The sequence below is a fragment of the Anopheles gambiae genome, chromosome X (assembly GCF_943734735.2).
Source record: "Anopheles gambiae chromosome X, idAnoGambNW_F1_1, whole genome shotgun sequence".
Classification (NCBI taxonomy): domain Eukaryota; kingdom Metazoa; phylum Arthropoda; class Insecta; order Diptera; family Culicidae; genus Anopheles; species Anopheles gambiae.
The window spans coordinates 17215894-17234861 of NC_064600.1; the positions used below are offsets into that span (position 1 = coordinate 17215894).

At 44.3% G+C, this 18968-nt stretch overlaps 1 protein-coding gene across 2 annotated transcripts; it reads right to left on the reverse strand.

Moving 5' to 3' along the window:
- Positions 1–4784: 4784 nt before the first annotated feature.
- Positions 4785–17019, reverse strand: LOC1277418 (alanine aminotransferase 1). 2 transcript variants are annotated; one of them, XM_316880.6, is made up of 5 exons: positions 16606–17019; positions 10824–11483; positions 10580–10669; positions 5448–6534; positions 4785–5363 (listed from the first exon to the last, which is right to left on the reverse strand). In XM_316880.6, the coding sequence occupies exons 2-5, from the start codon at positions 11151–11153 to the stop codon at positions 5215–5217; spliced, it is 1656 nt and encodes a 551-aa protein (XP_316880.6). In that variant the 5' UTR covers positions 11154–11483; positions 16606–17019; the 3' UTR covers positions 4785–5214. The 2 variants fall into 2 exon arrangements, with proteins under 2 accessions (XP_316880.6, XP_061512669.1); XM_061656685.1 differs by having other exon boundaries at positions 4785–6534; positions 16606–16920.
- Between the last annotated feature and the right edge of the window lie 1949 nt (positions 17020–18968).

The window sequence follows — 18968 nt, forward strand, 5'->3', positions numbered from 1 at the left end:
CTGCATTTCTCAATTATTTATACTAACATCACATTTAATATCTATTTTGATGGGGAATGAATATGTTCAAAGTAAAATTTTGTAGAAACGTAACATAGGTCTCAAATCTATACGCGCGCGTACTAGAGGACAATCGGAATTTACTGTCTGCACATGGTTTGGGAAGTCACATCAGGATTCAATCATTGATGATTGTAAGTAGCCAATAAAGATAAATTAGGTTCACTTGCTTCGGAAGGCACTGTCCTGGAGCCAGGCGATGGTACCATTCATTAGTTAGTTCCTGGCGAGCTACGTAAAGCAGCAGTCGGCAAAGTCCGGCCCGCTGCAACATTAGATCTGGCCCGCGAAAGGATTTGCCTGATTCTTAACGATGGGAAAAAAACTACTCGTATACAAAATTACTGAGCATGAAATTTCATTCCGTCGTACTTGTCCATCGATTATCGTAAAATGGTCTGAAAGACTAATCATTACTGGGGTTTTCAGATGCTCTGATAATTTTGGGACACTTTCTTGACTCTTTCTTACGGGAATTGAACTTTATGCACCGAGAAGTGGACCTATGCCTTACTTTTTGGACAGGGTCATTTAAGATACAATAAATTATCGATCCAATGTTTTTTTTCTCTAGAAAAATATTGTGGGTCGATGTATATAGTGACAATGTAAAATGATGCACTTTTTTATCTCATAAAAATCAAACCAAATTTTATGTGTCTGCGGAATCGATGTCTACAACATCTTTTAAAAGTAAAATTACATCGATCTTGACCGTCCGTAACAGCTTTTCAAAGTCATTGCAAGCCGCACGCACAACTTTGTTGAAACCTTATGCATTGGAGCTGAATCTTGTTGGAAGGAAAAACTGCCTTTTCCCAAAAGTATTTTAGCGCATGGCTTTAAATGGCTGTTGATAATGAAAAACAATGGCAATTCCTCTTTGGCCGATATACTTCCCCAAATCAACTCAGGTAATGAATTTTGATATCATTCGACTGCTTGTATATCATGAAGCCGATAAATGTTGGAACCTCAAGATATGCTCCATAAATACGATAATTTTGCTTGGTCAAAGCTACCTCCATAGCAATTAATTTTTTTATACAAAAAAACAATGTTGTGACCAGCATGCGCTTTAAGTAGCAACTGATACTATTACAATTAGTTTTAATAATAGGAATTACCAATCTTTAACCATGTTTGGATGATATTATTATATAAAAACAACAATATCACCAATCTTATTGCTTGATATTATTATCAGGCAATACCATTGAATTCGATGGAGTATGACCCGATTTTTCATGATGAAACCATGTTGGTCGTCTTGGGCGTGTGTATGACTCGGTGAATTCAGCTGAGCATGTTCCGATGCCATCACTTGCTTGTACAATTTATTTCACTATTTCTATAAGAGTAATATTATCTTAAAGATACGTACGTCCTTCTAAAACCTGTGTCAGGGTAAGAGTGAGGACTTGTCATCATCATCTTTATATATAGTTTGGGGAATAGGATATCCTTTCATTTGGTTGTGCTTCATACTTTGATGAAAATATGGAGCGTTATCATCAAGTAAACCATGTTTCACGTTCATTTTCATTCGGATATCCATCGGCCAGCATATGTGAAGTACAGTGGAACCAAGCATTACGAGTTTAATCCGTTGCAGCTACTCACTAGTGATACGAAAAACGTTATGTTTTACTTGCACATAACGGAGGCTCTTTTCCTTATGTGTAATGCGGAAGGCAGCACCGAAAAAGTGCTGGTGTAATAGTATATATGCATCAAAAATATGAAAAATGTCTTCATAACAGTAATGTTTGGGAAGAAATTTGCAGTTCACTATTTCTTTGACGTGATTATTGATTTAATTGTAATCGTGGCCGAATGTTTTATTCCCTTTAATATTTCCCAAAATTGAATCCGAATTGTTTTGTACAACTAACATGCTTGTAGAGCCTCAGTTTCGCCCAGTTGATGATTACGGAAAGAAATGATAACAATTTATCAATTTTAAACGATATTTTATTGGGTTGTGTCTAGGTAGAGATTGTTGCTCAGCTGGTAGACATTTGTTTGTAGACTTTTTTAATACCAATTTAAAACTTGTGGTTAATACTTCTTAGCTCAATTAAAATTTTCAACGTTTACGATGGATTCATTACCATCAACTTTGAAACGATGAATTCATTACTTGTACATCACTTATCCTGGCAATAGTTGTATATAAAACAATTCTTAATATCGAAACTCTAATTTGCATGTTTTTCGCTTTAGGAGCAGAAGTACTCTACAACAGTGTTCTCCAACCTATAGTCTGTAGCGCGAATAGATGTGGTCCGCATAAGATTTTTTGTAAAGAAATGCTTATTACAACACATATCGTTAGATGATTTTTCCACAATCAAGATTACATTTTCAACAGGCATGTCTAGAACAATATTAAACATTTTTTATCAAAACCATTAAAAATGGTCTATTAAGTATAGGCACTAAATATGCGTGGGCCTCAGCAAATTTATTTTCAAATACAAATATTCCGTGATCCTTAAATGCTTGGAGAGCACTGCTCTACAAAACTCATTTTTATTCAAGTAAAATTTTGCGGAACGAGCAACAAAATTTCAATTATTAATACATGATAATCTTATGGTTTGGCATGGTATAAGGCAGCGGTCGGCAAAATTTGCGACCGAAAGAGCAAAATTATACAAAAATGTTAAACCATGAGCAAAAATGTGTGAAAGTTTTTTGGAATATATGAACGGTTAAGATCCACTGTACCATCTCGATATCAAAGAGCCGCATGCGGCTCGCCATCCGTGCTTAGTCGATCGCTGGTATAAGACATTGTAATGTTGTAGGTATGAAACATAGAGTAGAAAAAGAGAATGATGGTGCGACAGATTTGATGTTTAGACTCGATTCTTCCGTGGCGACCGGCCGTAGAAATGCCGTGTGGTATTGTGCTGTTTTAGCATTGTTTTGGCTCTTGAATCTATTGTTTTACATTATATTATATGGAACATTGCATTTCGCCTAACGAGTTTTTCGAGTAACGAGTCAGTCACTGGAACGAATTAATCTTGACTTGAACGTTTGCATTCAAGGTTCGCATACAATACTAAATCCAAAAATCACGAAAAATATGGCATTCCATTTCAGATGCATTCTCATTACTGGCATTTGTCATTTTCAGCTGCAAGGAATCTTTCTTTCCATATCCAACGGGAAACGGATACGCTCCGGCAACGGTTTTATATATATACTTTTATTTGATTTATATTTTCGACAATCCTTGAAACGCGGGCGGGCTAAATATGTTGCAATCAAGGCGCGAACCAACAGGTATGATGATAAAGAGATAAAGGATAAAGCAGCAGACACGCTGCTGCTGCTCTCCATATGTATGTGCTAAGAGCTGTTTCACTCGGGTGCGCGAGCCCTGGATGGTGCTAAGCGATGAGAAATGTATGGCCATAGGTGCTGTGGCGCTTGCTGTCTCTGAGACCTGTGGGCAGTGTTTTCTGTTTTTTTGGTTTTATGTTTTTCATGTTGAGATTTACCCCGTTATGGCTATGTGATGTTGTTTCCTGGACTGTTCATGAGTGCGAGTTTGGTCGTAGGTCATAGTGCTACGAGGGCAGTCGCTTGTGCCTCTGGGTTTTGTTATGGAAAGCAAACATAAAAAAAAACTGTGAACTTTACGATGAAACAATGCATTTGCTGATGAACAAGCACATCCCCGCGCGCGAGAATCGGAACGACCGCATTAAGGTTCTACACAGTTTAAATTTTCACTTTTACTTTCCTGCCAGGCGGCACTATGCAAAAATTATTGTCTTAGAGTTTCCCAATTGTGTTTTGCGTAAAATTTTGCTCGACAGTTTAATCTTTGCGTTTGTCTGTGTGTGTGTGTGTTATTAAATTTGGCCCTACCGTGTCTCACACACACACGGTTCGTTCGTTAAGACACTTGGCTAACTCTGCTTAACCCCGCAACGGGCAACTGCTAGCGACCCTTCCGCTTGTAAGCACCAGTGAACTCGACTAAAACGAGGAAAGCGTGTGCGTGTACGAGAAACCATCCCCAAAAACACCGAAACGCAACGCCGCAAAGCGTGAACATAATTTTCTTTATCATACTTTTCCAATTAGTTCCAGTAATGGCTTGTGCCAACGTCAGATGTGTTTTTATGCGCTCATCATTGCAATCTGGGAGTGTGCTACACTATTTTAAGTTTCGAATAAGTTTTTGCGCTTTTTTGCGCTTGTTTTTTTGATTAAACTTATTAGCATCACAAATTTTTTTTTTCTTTTGTTTTGAATAATTTTCTCTATTTTTTTCGCTGCGTCCGGTTGTACCGGAAGCGAAATGTAATGTAAGGGAATTGGAAACACAGAACATTAAATGTTCTTACTTCCTTAACGCTTCAACAATCCAAAACACATCGTACACATTACCGCCTAACAATGCTGTGCTTATTATTTTTTTGTTTTTGTAATACCTGTGTGTGTGTGCAGTGTCGATAGAGCAAACATTCTAACAAAGCTTAAACGTTATTGTTTCAACTTGGTGCGAATCAGAAGATATAACTGAGTGTTCCATGTGTATGCTGAACTGGTTACACTTTGTGGGGCTGGCATTACAAACACAAACGTGCATGGGTCACAGGGTTTTTTTTAAAAAGATAAAACGTTACGCGAGGACACAAGAACGTCGTACGAACAGGCTAAAAGAAAATTACATTAAAAAGCAAGAACAAATCGAGGAGTTTTTGTTGTTTCGTGTAAGATCATTTCTTTATCGCTGCGTGAAATCCGTTTTGCCTGGGTGCTGGTGTTGCATCCACTGTTCGCTCTATCACCTACGGCTGTAAAGGTTTACCCTTTATTTGCATTGCACCCCAATGCCGTTATTTTTCTTGAAGAAATTGCAATTAAATTGCTTCGTCTACACATAAGCGGTCTCCATTTTACTGCCTACTCGCTCGATCGATCTCTGCTCAATCGCTGCCGGCACGATATGTTTGCCCAATTCTTCCGCGATGCTGCTTAGCGACCAATGTGTGGCTGTGTGTGTGTGTGATGTGTGCCGGTCCTGCACGATCGCTCTTCTCGCTCTCCTTCTCCTACCTACTAAATATTGTGATCTGCTTCCTTCCCGCCTTCTCACAATCCGCTTGGCGCTCGCGCTCATACAGCTTACTTGTACTTCTGCAGGAACTTCTCGTGGAAGGACTTGAACAGGCCGAGCATTTCCTTCAGCTTTTCCGGCTGGGGCAGGATGGTGGTGCGGAAATGGTAGGTACCGGGGCGCTGCCCGAAGCCGGAACCGGGCACGATGCAGATACCTGTTGCGGAAGAGATTGTCAAAAGGTCGCGTGTTAGTAGGCGTGAATGAACCTCCGGAGCGCGAATGCGAGAGCAGTGCTTACCTGTCTCCTCGAGCAGCTGGAATGCGTAGAATGTGTCCGCCGGCTTGCCATCCTTCTTGGCCGCCTCGAGCGCCTTCGCCGGCAGCCGGATCTGCGGGAATGCGTACATCGCCCCCTGCACCGGGTTGCACGAGAAGCCCTCGATCGAGTTGAACGTGCGCGCGACCAGCTCGGCGCGCTCGCGCAGCGACTCCAGCACGGACGCCTTCTCCTTCTCGAACTGCTCGTAGGACGGTTCGCCCTTGCGCGGCGGATTGACCACACAGTCCAGCACGGCCTGGCCGGCCGTGGTCGGGCAGAGCTGGGCGGAAATGCACTTCAGTAGCATCGTGCGCACGTCTGGGCAGAGGTTGACGATCTCGGCGTACCCGCCCCGGATGCCGCACTCGCCCATGTACCCCTTCGAGCAGGACATGAAGCTGCACAGCTCCATCTTGCTGTACGGTTCGCCCATCTCCATCATCACCTTCTTGAACGAGTGGAACTGCGAGCCGCTCTCGTACACGTTGTCCTGGTACACCTCGTCCGCGAACAGCACCAACCGCTCGCGCTGCGCAAACTTGATGATGTCCTCGATGTTCGACCGGGACAGCACCTGGCCGGTCGGGTTGCCCGGGTTGATCACGACGAGGATGCGCGGTGCCGACGTCTTGCGCGCCTCCTTCAGCGACCGCTCCAGCTCGGCAATGTCCAGGCCCCACTTGTTCGCCTCGTCCAGGTAGTAGCCGATCTGCTCCATGTCGAACTCGGCGATCGTCGCGGAGTACAGCGGGTACTGCGGGATCGGTATCATCACGCCCGGCTTCTTGCCGTCGATCGGGCAGCGCAGCAGCGCCATCAGCACCTTGATGCCGCCGGACGCGCCGGCGGACAGGATGATGTTTTGCCAGTCGGCCGGGATGCCGCCGTCGCGCCGCTGAATGTACTCGGCCGCATGCCGCCGGATCACCTCGATGCCGGCCGAGTCCGAGTACGAGCCGACCGAGCCGCCCTTGCAGCCGTCGAGGATGGCGCGGGCGCGCTGCTTCGCGTCCGTCGGGATCGACGGGTCGTTAAACAGCGGCGGGTACGACACGAGCCCCAGCACCTGAGCCAAGGGAAAACAGGGAGTACATATTAATAGACAGGCAACACACGGCAAGGGAACTGTCCGATAAGACGCTCTCTATTGACGCTAGCGGCTGGATGATAGTGAAGCTGTGATAAGAGGATGTCTGATGGCGCTTCTGTTACTGGCTTTGGGTAATTTACAACATGTCATTGTATGTGATAGTGTTTATCGTTGAATGTCTTGTCGGGCAGGCGCTGCTCGCTGCTGTCGCCATCGGCCATCGGCAGCAAACTACAGTGATACGGGCACATGTCTTATCGCAGAAGAAATAGATTTGAGCTGGTATGGTGCTTCCCCCATTCGGTCTAAGAATATCGGCTGCTGGACAGATAGATGCAACAGCAGGGAACATCTTTCGTATCATACAAAGCAGCATTTTCCAACAAAGAAGTACGTTTGGGGCAGTTCTGTAAAATGTCACTATCAATGTCATAAAAAATCTGACTGAAACAAAATCCATGTCAGCGTCACGTACTCAATTTTGATAATCAGAAGCGATGCTTAAAACAATTGGTGTGACCAATGCATGCTTCGTGGCATTTTTGCGACCAACGCTTGGTCAGTCACTATGTCATGACATTTTTTCACTGTGATCAGTTCTTCAAAATGTCACTGACATAGTCATGACAAATTCCGGCTGAAACAAAATAATGTTAGCTCTACTATGATGATCAGAGGTGAGACTCAAAGAGTTGGTGTGACCGTCACATGCTTGGTGACATTTTGTGCAAACATCTCTTTGCCAGTCACTTGGTCGTGACATTTTCTGTCGATGATAATCTCGATAGTCATAGGAGATAACAGTGCTTGCGAGTGGTTCCAAGAAACAAAATGAGCATGGTTTCTCGCTCTGTTTGACTCGGCAGACCATCAAGGCAGACAGAGCGAGAATGAATGCTCATTTTGTACTTGGGACCACACGCCAAATATATTCCAAGAATATCATGATTATCACCGACAGAAAATGTCGTGACCAAATGAGTGACCAAGAGTTGGGTGCTAAACAAAATGTCCCCAAGCATGTGATTGATCCACCAACTGTTTCAGTCTCACCTCTGATCATCTCAGTTGTGTACGTGAACTGATTTGAGCTTCGTTACAGTTATTAGTGTTCAGTTAGTGTTGGTGACTGTAACAGTGGCATTGTTAAGTAGCAGTAGCACTGTTAACAGCCAGAAAAAATCATGATTATACTTGCGCCGACATTAAGCTCAGCTTGACAGTTCGTGTTTCGTGTTTGACTCAAGTACTAGCATGTCATGTCATGACGCTCTTTCATTGAGTATCAGCAATGAGCATCAAGCTACCACGGATATGTTCATTATTTTCGTTGGTCATTTGCTTGTTGCATTGCATGTGTACGTTTGCTTCCGAGAATCTCATGACGCACTGATTGACAAATGTGTGGTTGGAATGGGTACAATTGTAATTAAAAATCATCAACATCAAGACCCCAAAAAACCCGAATGGGAAGGAAATGAGTCGACGACGGAAAGAAGATCAAAACAACAACAAAAAAAAAAACAATTAAATGACGCCAATCGGAATCAACCACCTGCAGTATCACCCCAAACACCCTTTGCTGTATAAATAGTATGTTTGCAGCAGGGTTGCAAAAATTGCAAAACAAAAAATCAAAACAAAACAAACATCCGATGGAAGGAAGGCATTTGCTCCCCGCTGAACTGTGAATTTTCGAGATCTGTCGAGCGCGCGCACATTAAAAGAGCACACGCGTGAATGTGTATATATTCGCGCAATTCTTTGTACAACATCGTGCGTGGTATGGTAGTGTTTGCTTACAAAAATTAGCCGTGTGCTTGAGACAAAAGTTCGCCACCGGAGACGCAACAATGCTGCTAGTTCGGCTTGTTTGACCGATTATTTAGCGAGAGTGCACGCGCGTCAGAAACGGGGACCTGGCATCGATTTGTTGTGTGCGCTTAACCCGTCTCTGTTAGGTATCAAGTGACCGACAATGAGATCGTAGCCGACCGGTTTGAAAAAGAACGGTTTATTGGTCACACGACTTCACCAAACACCACACCATAGGCTTAGTGGGTCTTTGGGGGTGATATAAGAGGACATTTAATTACTCGTCGCGAAACTACAACCGATCGGGTGGGGCGGATATTTGTAAATAATACTTTTTTAATATAAACTTCTCTCCCTTTGCGTCAACGCTATTATGGAAGGGGGAGAGAACAAAGAAAGCAAGAACAGTTGAAGACGATTCTTCATCAGCAAATGATAGGCAAACAAAAGTCGTCCTTGCTGCTACTGCTACCAGAGTACAACAACGGTTCAGGTTGGGAATCGAAAGACTTCCGGGATCTACAAAGAGCCGGCGCGTAACCATCCGAGCGCTCTAGCAAGCGTACAGCAATAGAGCTATTTAAAGCATGCAATGACGGACGATAGTAAAATTGTAACCCAATAGCGTCCAGGTCAATCACTCCAATCAGTGCAAAAGGATGCCCTTAATATGAAGTTTAGAGTAAACAAAAAAAAGCCAACACAAAAGATTCTCACAAGAGAGCATCATGGCTGTTGCCTCGGTTGCGCAATCATGTGCAAATACGTGATACGGTTCCCACTATGGCACTTTGGGTGTGTTGTGGGGGGTATGGAATAAGTGTGACATTGACGCCCCGTAGCCATGTCACCCCCGTCCTCCTCCGCAAGTGCGCCGTGAATCGATCGCAAACATTGGAGCGTGAGCCTGTCAATTCTAACCAACTCGGCGCTCTGACACCATAAATTGATTGAAGGTGCCGTTCGGCGGCGGTCTATCACGCAGATGCTGCTGCTGATGGCAACAGCCAATACAAAAAAAGTTTTTCACTTCGCTTTCTGTTAACAGTTTGTTTGTTTTTTTTTTTTGCTTCTCTTCGTTTCAATCTGCAAATGCCAATTAAACCTTACGCGGCCGCAGAATCTATTGTCCCAATTGTTGCTAATCAAAAGCGTTTAGACACACACATGCACACCCAAACATAAATATATACCCCATTAGTTTGCTTTTTTTTGGTTTGGGTGTTTTGCAAACGTATCACGCAAGGTTTGTTGGCAGGCACAAAGTTTGAAAAGAACCACCGGCATAGCGACGGGGCGATTTTTGAAGCACAACACGCGGCTGATGGTGTCATAATATGCTAATTTGACCAGAAACTGGTTCTAACGCGATCGCCAGAAAGCCGGGCACGTTATATGGTTGAAACTTCTTTTTTTTAATGTTTTTCGGCAAAACCCCACGAAGAGAGACGTTTTTGCACCGCTTTTCGCGCGGCAGCAGCCGCGGTCCGCTTGTAAACCGGTTGTGTTTTATAATCTTTTGCCTAATGCCACATTTTCCAGCGTGTGCAAGCAATAAAGAGCCATGGGTAGAAAAACTACATCGTTCATTACATGAAGTGTAGCTGATGTTTTCCAGCGATTTATTGTTTACATCGGCTGACGGGAGCTGGAGAATGACGCCTCGATGAAGCACACTCTGCACAGCAGGAAGTAATCAATTTCTAGCTGCAAGAGCAAAACTAGAGCCAGAGAGAGAGAGAGAGAGAGAGAGAGAGAGAGAGAGAGAGAGAGAGAGAGAGAGAGAAAGAGAACGAGAGTCACCGCTACACATCGGAAGCGCTGCTCGAGAGCCCTTTCCTTCGGAAAAGGGCGGCGTTATGTAACGCCGCGCGGCTCGTTAATATCAACAAACCACGCCGGCACGCATTTCGCAACCGCCGCCCGCACGCCGTGTGCTCCTTAATTTGGCTCGCTGGCTTACCTTTCGCTCGTGGCGGTGTATGAATATTTAATCTCCTTTGCGCGTGCCTACTTGCATCCCCCATTACCTACTGTTTGGAAACTGCCACGCCAGTATTGGTACGCGATAAGGTTCGGTTTCGCACACAACGGCGCAAGCCCTGTTCTGTTCGATAATGTTGGGCGCGCGTACCCATTACAGCGTGGACACTCCATCTCGTCCTCCCTGGATAGGGCACCCCATCGCCACAAACTACACACTTACCTGTCGAATGAAGGTAATCGGCGGCTGGCCCATCGCATGGCAATCGCCAATGTTGGCGCGGATCACTTCCTTGAAGGGTTTTTTCGCACCCTGTTTCGGTGGGGTCAGCGAGCGCCAGCGGCAATGGGTCGTCGTCCAGGGGAATGCCGGAGCAAGTGGGAGAACAAAACAAAAAATGCGCACCGCAAGGTGAGTAAACATTTACGACGCAACGTCGTCGTCTTCGTCGTCGTCGTCTACGTACCTCCTCGAGCTCCTTCTCGATGACACCGGCGCGGATGACCAGCGGGCCGCGGACCGCGTACTCCATGCTTTTGATTGCCGGGTTGATGTTGTCGACGGACACGCATCGCTGCTGCTGCTGTACGCACGCCATCGTGAGGAACGTGCGGCTCTGCTGCTGGTTGATTGGCGACTCTGCTGCTACTGCTGCTGCTGCTGGACCGTGCTGCTGCTGCTCTGGCACTGGGGCGGCCGCTAGTCGTACGTGCACACTGCCCGGGCGCAATAGCAGGCCTCGAGAGCTTACGGCGGCACTCCGCTGGCAGAGCGTTAGCATATGACTGAGCGCCATGGCTGCGGTGTGTATGTGTGTGCGCGCGCGTTAGCTTCACCTCTCCCTCCCTTTAGTTACACCACCCCGTTCGCGGTCACACCGAGCAAACACAAACACACACAGACGTACGAACGGATCGCGGTCTCTCGATTCCTTCCGGAAAGGTTGCCGCGAGAGCGATACAGTGCTGCGAATCAGCGCTGGTGTAATGCCGCCCCTCGCCTTCAAGGGTTTGCCCTCTGCAAAACACTGATAACTTTTCTCGCTCAAACTCTCTCCGTCTGTTCGGCTCTCTCGCAGGCGTGGGTTCTGTTCCCGCGTCGTTTCTCGCCGCGTGTGCACCACCAGCTGCCGCCAGATGGGAATGTGTGTATGGGGGGGGGGGGGGGGGGGGGGGGGGGGGATATGTAGCACATATTGGACCGGTTCGGAGTCGCGAAATGGTTCATGTTTAGAAAAAAAGAGAGGAGAAAAAACATTGATTTTTTTTTAAACGGATCGTAACGGTTTGTGTGTGTGCGGAGTAATAAAAGCGACGGAATTAAGAGGCCCTCTCGTATCGCAAAAAAGTAAAACACACACATACAATCAGGCCTACATAGAACGGCGGTACACCACCGCTTAATGTAGTGCACAAAACACAATGGGCGGTTCTCATCGGAAAATAATAAATTCTTCCATGTTTTAACTATGATTTATTTATAATTATGAAAATTATTAAATTAAAAGAGGATGATTCAAAATGCGTGTCTTAAAAACGAGAAAAAATATATAATAAGCTCATGGTTTAATAATCCGGCATAATCTATTCTTACACTCTCGATTGCTTTTTAGAATATGCTTGTTAAAAATCTCCTAGGGAAAATAAATTGAGGCGAACAGTCGAAAAAATAGCTTCTTCTTCTTCTTCTTTGGCTCAACAACCGATGTCGGTCAAGGCCTGCCTGTACCCACTTGTGGGCTTTGGCTTTCAGTGACTAATTGATTCTCCCCCATAGCAGGATAGTCAGTCCTACCTATGGTGGCGTGGTCTATTTGGGGATTGAACCCATGACGGGCATGTTGTTAAGTCATACGAGTTGACAACTGTACTACGAGACCGGCTAAGCCGAAATAGCAAATTGCCTGACAAACTGCCGGAGATGTTTTGAAAATATTCTTACAAAAATGGGAACTGAAGCAAAAAGATAAGAAATTCCCGAATAGTTAATCGAAATAAACTTTTCTTACAGGGTTTAACAGGGGTTTACATACTTGTCGGACATTTCCTTGACTCTTTCTGATTGGAAGTGAACTGCATATGTTGGAAATTAGACTCTATGGTACGCTTTTTGGACAGGCTCCTTTTTTATATTGGTCCATTACATTTGGTTTTACAGGGTTTCCCACGATGTATTGGTCAGTTCCCATAATTTTTTGGTCTCGTCTCACGAATTATTCATCGTATCCCACTGATTTTTGGTTTGTTCCCATAATTTGTTGGTATTTTCCGATTGGATATCAATACAATTAGACCAAAAAATTCAGGGAAACGACCAAAAAATCGTGGGAACGCACCAAAAAAATATGGGAATCCACCAAAAATTTATGGGAACCAACCAATAAATCGTGAGAATCCCTTTATCAGCACTTAAATGATTTTCTGTGATTAATCTTAAAATATACCAGTACTTCATTTTTCTTCGAAGAAAACTGCACACTGCCAAAATATCGCTTTCGATATTCAATTCCCTCTAGGTTTTTGATGTCGAGAACTGACTGGTTAGAATCGACTTTAGAATCGAAAGACACGTAGACGCTTACATGTACTACTTTGACACATTTCTATGGCAACCTCGAATCCGCTATTAAATGCGGTTCAAGTTTGGATAGTTTAGATTAAAAGTAAACCGTTATTCATTAACAAAAATTCAGCTCGACGTCGAAACATCTCGATTGCAAGAATAGAATAAGCCTAAATATACATCAAATAAATAAGTCGGGGATTTTTCGATTGCAATGCAGAAGTAATTTGTAAGAGGAAGTAGAGAGATGGATGGATTATTATTAACATTCCATTACTGGAGTTTAAGAGAGCAATATTAGTAGATTATTATTATATTAATCAATCAAAAAACAAAAGCCACAACCAACTCTTTCATACATACTCGCTTATTTGTGACATTTATTTTTACATCCTCATTAATTCTACCCCACATTTATGGCATATCTTTCAACTGGTTTACTTGAAATTTCCTTAAGAAGTATTTTGCACTATTTTTTTAGACTATTTAGACGTCTACTATTTGTGGTACCCTTATGGCCTTGGGTCTAGGGGCTTGGGTTATTCGGTTCATTTTGATGAACGTGAACGTACTAGTTCTTTCATTAAGATGAACTGAACGTGAATCGCGATTCACTTTGTCCATTTCATTTAAAGAAAATATGGTACAGTTCTGGTTCTTAGGGCACACCTCTATTTGGTTCCTTGTTTACTATATCATATTTGTTTGATTTTTTTTTGTTCTAAGCTAAAAAGGTCCTCACATTCTTCAGAATTATAGTTTTCCATTTTTTCAATGACTTTGTACAAAATATCACATGGAGCAAAACCTTTGTTTCTAAAGTCACAAACGGAATGGTTTTTAATCGGGCACAATTATAATCTTTTTGGACTACATATTTTACACTACCTCTTAAATGCCTGTGTAGACAAATTCTGTGCTATGTTTTAATCTGATTCTTTTAACATCTATTCATACGTGGATCAAATCTGTTTACGCCACTGATAACAGATTGGAGCTGCTGGCCTGTCGGACAGTAGCACCGGTCTGGTTCAATTCTCCATATCTGGCACGTCTTCCCATAACAACAGAAAATCCCACATTAAGCTTATTATAACGAACATCTAATACCGTCCGGAAGAAAAGCATGTTCAGCGAAAAAAGGCGCTAATTGCAGTGCCAAACATACATGTGTGAAATGGTTTCTTTTTTTGTGTCCTTTACCAGCATCAAAAGCTTCGCCATCCCAAAAGAATTTATTTATTTTCTTACTCATTGTACATGCTTCTTAACACAGCAAGTTTTAATGGAGGGCTTTCCATCCTACAAAGCTACACCGTGTCATTGCTGTGGGACGTCCACGAAAAGGATGAAAAACAAGCATTACACTCACTCGCGTTATCTGCGTGCGCGCCCGCTTCAAACCCCCTGTTCAAACCGTTTATGATTGATTTAATCAATTCAAGTGGGGGCTCAGGGCGGAACACTGTGTCTTAAGGCGAGATAAGGCGTGGTGCGAGTTGAGAGCAAATACCGCACACGCCTTTCCAGGCCACACGATCCCTCCCCCAACCGGAACCAGCGTAAAAACGGTAACATTCCGGATCGGCGGTGCAAATCTGCTTGCATCGGCAGGCAAAACCTCGAGCGCCAACATTTTGAAAAAACAATGTCAAACGAAGGTGGCGTGGACGTTGCCGTACGCGCGCTGCAAACTGGATGAATTCAAAATAAAGCGCTACACAGCTTCCTGCGGGGCGGGCAGCGTTATCACCGTCCCACCGGGCGATAAGCATCATTCGCCCGGTACAATGTTCACCGCACTGCACACATTCACGGCGTTATGCAAGAACTATCTTCCGAGTGTGTGTGTGTGTGTGCGGTATTGTGTCCCTAAGGTTAGAGTACCAACCCACAGGCAACCCTTTCTAGGGCAGGCTCAGAAACAAAACGTTGAAGCTTGGTTCGCCACGTCAACAGGCCGTCAAAACCGATCTCGCCAAGGAGCCAAGGACTGTCCGCCGCCTGTGCTCTTATTATCAATCTCGACCGGCTCATGCCATTTTGTAGTGCAATATTTCTGGTAGTGCTGGTCAGCGCGAGATAAGACGGTAACATCGTGTGTCCCTCCCGCGGTCGTGCTTCTAGTGTGTGTTCGTGTCTAATCGGCCAATTATCAACCTCGCAAACAATCATCGTCTTAGATATTCCAAATAAATGGTACACAATTGTGCGCAGAGGATACGATTTGGATCGAAATACACGAATACATGAAACGGATGTTGTTCTGGTGCGCTGGTCTTAGCTTCCTAAACGTGTTGTTGACGCGCTCAGCCGGCGTGTTGTTTGTACATCTAAATTCTGGGTTGCGTGAAAATTAACACTTCTTATCGGGCACAGCGCAGACCAATCTTCCACCAGCTTAGCTTGGTGTTCGGTAGATCAAAACACAGCAAACATGCGTAGATGTGACAGAACCGATCAGCTGGCTGGCGATCGCGAACCGGAGACCGGCTGCTTTGGCGCTCGGTGCCGCTGGTTTTGCTGTCGAGTGCGAATAATTCCCGCGACGCTCTTACCATCTGGGCGGGCGGGCCGTCACTCACCGGGCCATGATCGGGCCCATCGGTTGAGGTACTATTTTTAGCACTGTCCCTTGCACGCGCGTGCTCGCGTGTGTTTGCTGTAGGACACGGCTAGCTCCAATGGTCCGCACCGCTGCGCCAAACCGTTCCAAGCCGTTCCAAGCAGGCGCAGCGGGACAGGATCGGGGGGACAGGCTGCTTATCCGTCTCAAAAAGCGTATCCACCCACCCACCCGTTAAGGTGCGATACACGATTTACGGGCTAAAATTAAACAAAAAGCCATATCATCTAAAATAAAAGACATTACTTTAGACGCGATCGAAGATGGCAGCGTGTGACAGATTGTGTACACATTGTGTGTGTCCTCCGATTTGATGTTTGTGGTTCGGTGGGTTGGTCCTCCCTTTCGGCCACTTTGGCAACCGTGCCCTTCAACATGCATTCATTTGGCGATGACCGAACACTGCCTGTCACCCCCTCGTGTGTGTGTGCAATTCTCACCCACAAATTGCATTCACGGCAATGACACGGTTGTTATGCAATGGTTGCAGCTCTAGTCGCCCCCTGTGAGATCGCTACGATTTGCCTATGCCGGAGGAGAAGGAGGCGGGGGATTACAACCCTTTTTCATTGTAGGGATACAAGTTCGTGTTACACAAGAAGTGCTCTTGCTTTCCCGTGCAAGTCCAAAAGGGCAAAAAAAACGGAGACTTTAAATTAAAATTAAAATTTGTTAATAAGCGATACTGACTAGGCGCTGCGGTGAAGCTTCTTAAGGACATGATCAATCCGGCTGCCTGGGCTCCGGGACTGCTGTCGGTTGCTTATCTTGATCTCATTCCAATCTTGGCCAGCAGCACTTTAGCACACTTTGCAAGTGAAGCAAGTTTGGAAGGGATTTTGATGATCACTTCGTGTGACCCTAGCTATTGTGCCAGGGGGATGGGGAGGAAAGATGCGGATGTGTAGATTATTTTACCAATCGCGTTTAGTATGTCACAACAAAAAATGCAACAGCATTAGCATACATTCGCAAGAGGAAGTAGCCATTCTACCACGGAGATATATTGGAAGATGAATGCAACTTCTTCAAGAATAACACACACACACACCACACAAACCTGTTTGTAGATGCTGCTGTTTTTGTTACTCCTTTTTGGTAAGAACCGGCACTGGAGTGCGTTGAAGCGGGTTTTGAAGCGATGACGCCTTGACCACCACACCACCAGCGAGGAAGTACGCACACTTGGGCTAATCTCGCGAGTCTCGAACCAACTGAAGCTTCATCAGCAGCAGCGCTACGAAAATTCGTACGTTCGCAGTAGCTACACGCAGCAGCAACAACAACAACAACAAATAAGAAAAGAAACCTTCAGCACACGGGACAACGCGCCAGTGGTCTTGCCTCGCGCTCACTCGTGCCCTTTCTGCGGCACGTGCGCGAACGAGAGCGTACACGTTTGTTTACAAAAGTAGCTGCCTTCGAAGTGGATCGTTTGACGTTTAGCTGCGATGAAAAAAACAAAACAAAAAAACACTCGAAGTGGGAAAGAGAAACAGCTAGAGTGCGCAACATGGGCAACACGGGCGAAAAGGCCTTTTGCGCGTGTGTTTACAGGCAGCCCTGACGCTACAAGCGCAAGTATGGGCTTGTTTGTCGGGTTTCAGAATGACAGTTTGCATTTATTTGACTGCTATTTATTTTTTGTTTTAATATGTTTGTGATACACCTGAGACAACAACAAAAAAATAAATTAAAACCACACTTGTTCTCAAACAAAACAATAAAAATTCTCAAAAAAAAAAAATCAGTCGCAATCCAGCTCCGATCGAGAGCAGACGTAAATTTGCTGATCTCTAATCTGATAAGCAATCGATAGCGATAGAATCACAAACAAATACTAACAAGCAGCAGGTGTCCCGTTCCTACCAACAAGATGAGGGGGAGAGGAAGACACAAAGGTAAAAGGTTAAGACCAATACCAAGAAACAGAAATCGTTCATACGACGATTCACGCGTTAGATCGGATCGTTCCGAAAACAGCTACGCGCTACTAAGCGAGTGTGAAGATACACCAGCAAAGCTTCAGGACGCTGTCCCGAAAACCACTACTACAAAAAACTCCACCAGTGCGACGGTAACGAACAAAGTGCCACCTATTGTCGTTAAAAGTTCGTCCGTACATTTTGTGCATAAGTGTGTAATAGAAGCAGGTGTAGTGAGGTACAGCACCAAACAGACAAACAACGGGACCAATGTTCAGGTCACTAACACAAGCGATTACCGAAGCGTGATAAAACACCTACAAAACAGCAATGTTGCATATCATACTTATCAACTAGATGAAGAAAAATCTACAAAAATCGTTTTGTATGGCCTACACGATCTCCCAACCGATGAAGTGATGGAGATCTTAAAAGAAGAGAATTTGCAACCAACCAGTATAAAAAAGTTACAGATCAGGCAAAAACGATACGATGATCAAGCAGTATACCTACTGCACTTTCCGGCGGGTACAATATCCATGAATCTTCTCAGAACCATCCCTGCTCTAGATCACTGTGTAGTGAAATGGAGCTATTTTTCGAAAAGAGCCGGACCGATGCAGTGTAAACGTTGCCAACTGTACGGGCACGGTGCGAATAATTGTAATCGCGTTGCTAGATGCAACAAATGTGCTGACGATCATAATTCGTCAGTGTGCCCACTCACAGCTGGGTCATCTTCAAGTGATGGCAAAGTGCCAGAGCACAAACTGAAATGCGCGAATTGCGGCGGTAACCATACAGCTACTTTCAGCGGATGTCCTAAACGTCCCGCTACCAATCTACCTAAAGAACCGAAACGTACAACTTCTTTCAACATGGAAAAAAATAGCTTTCCTGCTCTACCACAGACAAAAACAATTCAGGGATGGAAACAACTTGAACAAAACCCAGTCAAATTTGTAAATTTCAGACAAAATGAAACCGCGTCAGGCGAACTTTTTAATTCTTCGGAAATAATTCCAATTGTAGGCGAAGTTTTTCAGAAGCTACAAAAGTGCAAAACAAAGCAGGATCAAATAACAGTGATCTTTGAGGTAGTTGCTAAATTTTGTTTCCCGTGATGGATTGCCCAGACAATTTTAATATTTCCTACTGGAATGCTAATGGCATTGCCAACAAAAAGATGGATTTAATCTACTATTTAAGCCGATATGATATTGATGCTGTATTGATTGTTGAGACATTTCTGAAACCAGTGCACGCTTTTTCTATTCCGAATTATATAGTATACAGAGTTGATAGATTATCGGGACCAAAAGGTGGTGTTCTAATAGCGATCAAATGCAATTTTAGACACCAATTGCTAAAACATAATAAACTAGGGATAATCGAAACATTAAGTGTTAAAGTGCTCACTAGACTAGGAGAATTTACTTTAATAGCAGCATATCACCCAGGTAAAAATACCAACTTAGTTACCTTTCAACAAGATATC

Coding starts and splice junctions, on each gene's coding strand:
- LOC1277418 (XM_061656685.1), bottom strand. CDS start 11,153: ATGGCGCTCAGTCATATGCTAACGCTCTGCCAGCGGAGTGCCGCCGTA. Junction 10,670..10,823: donor TCGAGAAGGAGCTCGAGGAG/GTACGTAGACGA, acceptor CCACCGAAACAG/GGTGCGAAAAAACCCTTCAA. Junction 6,535..10,579: donor CGATTACCTTCATTCGACAG/GTAAGTGTGTAG, acceptor CCCTTGGCTCAG/GTGCTGGGGCTCGTGTCGTA.